The sequence below is a fragment of the Mustelus asterias genome, chromosome 24 (genome assembly GCF_964213995.1).
Source record: "Mustelus asterias chromosome 24, sMusAst1.hap1.1, whole genome shotgun sequence".
NCBI classification, from domain to species: Eukaryota; Metazoa; Chordata; class Chondrichthyes; order Carcharhiniformes; family Triakidae; genus Mustelus; species Mustelus asterias.
Genome location: NC_135824.1, coordinates 41,173,799 through 41,179,798, shown reverse-complemented (window position 1 = coordinate 41,179,798; position 6,000 = coordinate 41,173,799). Strand labels below are relative to the sequence as shown.

The window sequence follows — 6,000 nt, the reverse complement described above, 5'->3', positions numbered from 1 at the left end:
AAAAGGGTTGTCAGGGAAAAACTCGGACTTCTCAGGTACAAAAGTGGGGAATTATGCTTAGAGCCCAAAGAAATAGGGGGGATCCTAAATGAATACTTTGCGTCGGTATTCACAAAGGAGGGATGTGTTGACTGGGACTGTCTCGGAGGGGAGTGTTGAACCGTTAGAAAAAATCTCCATTACAAGGGAGGAAGTATTAGGTTTTTTAGAGAATATAAAGACTGACAAATCCCCAGGGCCTGATGGAATCTATCCAAGGCTGCTCAGGGAGACGAGGGATGAAATCGCTGGGCTTCTGACGCAAATCTTTGTCTCGTCACTGGACACAGGTGAGGTCCCAGAGGATTGGAGGATAGCTAATGTGGTCCCGTTATTTAAGAAGGGTAGGAAGGATAACCCGGGAAATTATAGGCCGGTGAGCTTGACGTCTGTGGTAGGGAAGTTGTTGGAGAGGATTCTTAGAGATAGGATGTATGCGCATTTAGAAAGGAATAAACTCATTAACGATAGTCAGCATGGTTTTATGAGAGGAAGGTCATGCCTCACTAACCTGTTGGAGTTTTTTGAAGATATGGCTGGACTTGCAGATAGTGAGGAACATTGTCAGAGGCTACAGAAGGATATAGATAGGCTGGAAATTTGGGCAAAGAAATGGCAGATGGAGTTCAATCCAGATAAATGTGAAGTGATGGATTTTGGTAGAACTAACGTAGGGGGGGGGGGGAGCTATACGATAAATGGCAGAACCATAAAGGGTGTAGATACGCAGGGGGACCTGGGTGTGCAAGTCCACAGATCCTTGAAGGTGACATCACAGGTGGAGAAGGTGGTGAAGAAGACATATGGCATGCTTGCCTTTATAGGACGGGGCAGAGTATAAAAGTTGGAGTCTGATGTTGCAGATGTATAGAACGTTGGTTCGGCCGCATTTGGAATACTGCGCCCAGTTCTGGTCGCCACACTACCAGAAGGACGTGGAGGCTTTAGAGAGAGTGCAGAGGAGGTTTACCAGGATGTTCCTTGGTATGGAGGGGCTTAGTTATGAGGAGAGATTGGGTAAACTGGGGTTGTTCTCCCTGGAAAGACAGAGGATGAGGGGTGACCTAATAGAGGTGTATAAAATTATGAAAGGCATAGATAGGGTGAACAGTGGGAAGCTTTTTCCCAGGTCGGTGGTGATGTTCACGAGGGGTCATAGGTTCAAGGTGAGGGGAGGTTTAACACGGATATCAGAAGGACGTATTTTACACACAGGGTGGTGGGGGCCTGGAATGCGCTGCCGGGCAAGGTGGTGGAGGCGGACACACTGGGAACATTTAAGACTTATCTAGATAGCCACATGAACAGAGTGGGAATGGAGGGATACAAAAGAATGGTCTAGTTTGGATCAGGGAGTGGCGCGGGCTTGGAGGGCCGAAGGGCCTGTTCCTGTGCTGTATTGTTCTTTTGTTTCCACTGGCAGGTGAAACTCGAACTCGGGGACATGGCCTTAAAATAAGGGGGAGCAGATTTAGAACTGAGTTGAGGAGGAACTTCTTCAAAGGGTTGTGAATCTGTGGAATTCCCTGCCCAGTGAAGCAGTTGAGGCTACCTCATTGAATGTTTTTAAGGCAAGGATAGATACATTTTTGAACAGTAAAGGAGTTAAGGGTTATGGTGAGCGGGCAGGTAAGTGGAGCTGAGTCCACAAAAAGATCAGCCATGATCTTATTGAATGGCGGAGCAGGCTCGAGGGGCCAGATGGACTACTCCTGCCCCTAGTTCTTATGTTCTTAAGTCCAACTCAGTAGAGCGAGAAACAGGGCCCTGATGTACAGTGCTCACTTATGGATGGAAAGTAGTCCAGAATCATAGAATCCAACAGTGCAGAAAGAGGCCATTCGGCCCATCGGGTCTGCACCAACACAATCCCCCACAGGCCCTATCCACATATCCCTACAAATTTACCCACTAACCCCTCTAACCTATGCATCCCGGGACACTAAGGGGCAATTTAGAATGGCTAATCAACCTAGCCCGCACATCTTTGGACTGTGGGAGGAAACCGGAGCACCCGGAGGAAACCCTCACAGACACAGGGAGAATGTGCAAACTCCACACAGACAGCGACCCGAGCCGGGAATCGAACCCGGGACCCTGGAGCTGTGAAGCAGCAGTGCTAACCACTGTGCTACCATGCCACCCTTCAAATCTTCAAATATTATCAACCTTATTTAAATTAAATAAAAACTCAAAATGTTGGTCAGGTGAGGTCAACAAGTGTGGAGAGAGGACTAATTAGGTGCTATCAAATGATGCTGTTTTATCATGAACATAGTACAACATTGTGTTTAAACAATCAAAGTAATTTATTAGCCAGCATAATGCAAAAACCTCTAATAATAGGGGCTCAGCCCTCAAAGACATTTTTAAAAGAGGTTTTGAATCCTATTGCAGGTTGGATATGCACTTCATTCACAGAATGCAGTAAACACATCAATGGCATATGTTAGAGTAGAATCTCGACAACTGATTACTTGATTTGAGCAAGTTACTGTCTCCCAATGAAATATTTGGCACAGACTGCCACTTTCAGCTAAATATATTCAACAATATGTTTACATAAGAGTATTTACACTTTAAACCATAACCCAGTAAGTAACCAAAGTTAAACACAGCAAAACTTTCAAATGCGGCTTCATACTTGCAGCAATTACAGAGTCACTGATCAATTAAAATCACAAATTAATAGCCTTACAACATGTGTGCATTTATTTTAATAGATTAAAATTAACTTCAAAAATTATGGCAACCGTTTCAATAACTAAAATATTTGCAGTACATTAAATGGGGCACAAGTACAAAATGAAGGCCCAATATTACCATTTAGGTATCCAACAAAAATATAGTTCAGGGTCAAGGAACCATACAGACAAGATGCATCTGAAATGTTTAACTGACAGAGTGAATTAAAATACAATGGGCTTGAACAAAAAGTAAGGGGTTTATGTCAGGTGACATTGTACTAACAGATTCAGTTATTTACCTATGGCTTTGGTTCCATAGCTCTAATTAGACAGCAGATTGTGAACAGTTTTAGACAGAGGTTCTGAGGACAAAAGTCAGACAGACATTGCACTTTTTCTGCCGCAAGTATTTTTTTAATAAAGGCACTGCTGACACTCTTCAAAAAAAAACTTAGCCCAGTTCACAGTTCAGTGCCTTCATGTGGAAATTGACTCCATTCTTCAAGGGAGGAAGTCACAGCTCTTCCTCGTTTCCATTTTCAACCCTGATTTTGTGTACCTCAAGTTCTTCAGCACTCACCATGGCTGGGTCAATTGCAGCATACCGTGTACCATGGAACTGTCGCAAATGGATCTGAAAAGGCAGGCAGGAGGTTTAAACCTTTTGATGAATTGTGTTTTTTCTGACCCAAGCTGCTGCAGCATTCAACAAAATAATAAGCAAAAACTTAGAACATTAAATATGATTAGAAACAAGACTGCAGGCTGCCTGTGTAAACAGTTGTAAATTCTGATATGACCCACTATATTGATTTGAACAAGAAAATATGAAAACAGGCAACCTTTATTATTGGATGTGGAATAGTGGGACACGAGCAGTAGAAGACCATGGCGGATTGTTAGAAGTTGTTGAAGCTACACACATCCGGAGAGCAATGAATCACACTCCTGACTTGTGCTTTATGGATAGTTGACAGGCTTTTGTGATAATTCATTTTTTGAGGGAATGGGGATACAGAGTTACCAATTTGACAAACACAATGTTGCAGGACTCCAGTAGATGAAGCATTGGATACCAAAAGTAAAAACAAATCAGAGAGAACATTGGCACACACTGTAATCGTGGCGTGTCATTCATGGTAAATGTTTAGTGAATGTTTAAACTGGTGGATGATGTGCCAAACAACTTCATTCTGGATAGTGTTGAGCTTCATGAGATGCACTCATCCAGGCAAGTGAACAGCATTCCATCTCACTCCTCACTTACACCTTGTAGATGGTGGGCTTTGGGGTGGCAGAACATGATTCAGACACCACAGATAACAAAGCCTCTTGCAGCCAGATGATTAGCTAGTCCAGTTAAGATTTTTGTCAATGGTAACCTCCATAGGAGGTTGGTGGGACAATCAGCAATAGCAATGACATTTAATGCCACGGGCAAATGGCTGGACTCTGTTGATGGAGATGCTCATTGCTCAGCAATTGTGTGATGTGAATGTTACTTGTCAAGAATCAGAAGTAGTTATGGGCTCAAAAGTGGACTGTGATCCATCTAAGCCTTCCCTGAGGTCCCAGCATCATTGCAGCAAACCTTCTGCCAATTTGATGCACTCCATGTGATATTAACATAGAACAGTACAGCACAAGAACAGGCTCTTCGGCCCACATGAACATGACACCAAATTAAATTAATCCCTTCTGCCTGCCCTTGGTCCATATCCCTCTATTCCTTGCATATTGATGTGCTTATCCAAAAGCCCCTTAAATACCCCTACCGTATCTGCCTGCTTCACCACACTGGCAGTGGGTTTCAGACACCTACCACTGTGTAAAACATTTGCCCCTAACATTTCCTTCGAACTTTCTGCCTCTCACCGAGTATGCCCCCTAGTATTAGACATTTCAACTCTGGGAAAAAGATTCTGACTGTCAACACTATCTATGCCCCTCATAATTTTATAGACTTCTATCTGGTCTATTCCCAGCCTTGTTTGTCCAGCCTCTCCTTATAGCTCGTACCCTCTAATCCAGGCAACGTCCTGGTAAACCTCTTCTGCACCCTCTCCAAAGCTGCCTCATCCTTCCTGTAATTTCGCGACCAGAATTGAGCGCAACACTAAGTGCTCAGCTCACAAGACACAGTAAAGGATATGGACCTTGATAACATCCTGGCCAAAGTTTTGAAGACTGATGCCCCAAAACCCTCTTTGCCCATTCCAGTACAGCTCCTGGCATATAGCTAACAATGTGGAAATTTGCTCAGGTACGTCCTGTCAAAAATAAGCAGGATAAATGAATCTGGCCAATTACTGACACATCTGTAAAATGACAGATCGTTAATGCTGACAATGCTATCAAGCAGCACCTACTTGCTCTCTGATGCTCATTTAGGTTCCAGCAAGGCCACCCAAGTCCAGATATCATTACTGCATTGGTTCAGAGATGGAAAAAGGAGCTGAATTCCAAAGAACAAAGAAAATTACAGCACAAGAACAGGCCCTTCGGCCCTCCAAGCCTGCACCAACCATGCTGCCTCTCTCAACTAAAAACCCCCTACCCTTCCGGGGACCATATCCCTCTATTCCCATCCTATTCGTGTATTTGTCCAGACGCCCCTTAAAAGTCACTATCGCATCTGCTTCCACGACCTTGCCCGACAGTGAGTTCCAGGCACCCACCACCCTCTGTGTAAACAAACTTGCCTTGTACATCTCTGTTAAACCTTGCCCCTCGCACCTTAAAATTATGCCCCTCGTAATTAACTCTTCCACCCTGGGAAAAGCTTCTGACTATCCACTCTGTCCATGCCTCTCATAATCTTGTAGATTTCTATCAGGTCTCCCCTCAACCTCCATCATTCCAGTGAGAACAAACTAAGTTTCTCCAACCTCTCCTCATAGCTAATGCCCTCCATACCAGGCAACATCCTGATAAATCTTTTCTGCCCCCTCTCCAAAGCCTCCATATCCTTCTGGTTGTGTGGCAACCAGAATTGAACACTATATTCCAAGTGCGGCCGAACCAAGGTTCTATAAAGCTGCAACATGACTTGCCAATTTTTAAACTCAATGCTCCAGCTGATGAAGGTAAGCATGCTGGATGCCTTCTTCTCCACCTGTTGCCACTTTCAGTGACCTGCGTACCTGTACACCCAGATCCCTTTACCTATCAATACTCTTAAGGGTTCTACCATTTACTGTATATTTCCCATCTGTATTTGACCTTCCAAAGTGCATTACCTCACATTTGTCCAGATTAAACTCCATCTGCCAAC

General features: G+C 44.0%; 1 protein-coding gene across 3 annotated transcripts in view; it reads right to left on the bottom strand.

Moving 5' to 3' along the window:
- Positions 1–2,324: 2,324 nt before the first annotated feature.
- Positions 2,325–6,000, bottom strand: part of spg21 (SPG21 abhydrolase domain containing, maspardin) — a 137,042-nt gene continuing 133,366 nt past the window's right edge. For all 3 annotated transcript variants that reach the window (XM_078241603.1, XM_078241605.1, XM_078241606.1), the window contains one exon: positions 2,325–3,360. In XM_078241603.1, the coding sequence (XP_078097729.1) occupies positions 3,241–3,360 (120 nt within the window). In that variant the 3' untranslated portion in view covers positions 2,325–3,240. The remainder of the gene's footprint in view (positions 3,361–6,000) is intronic.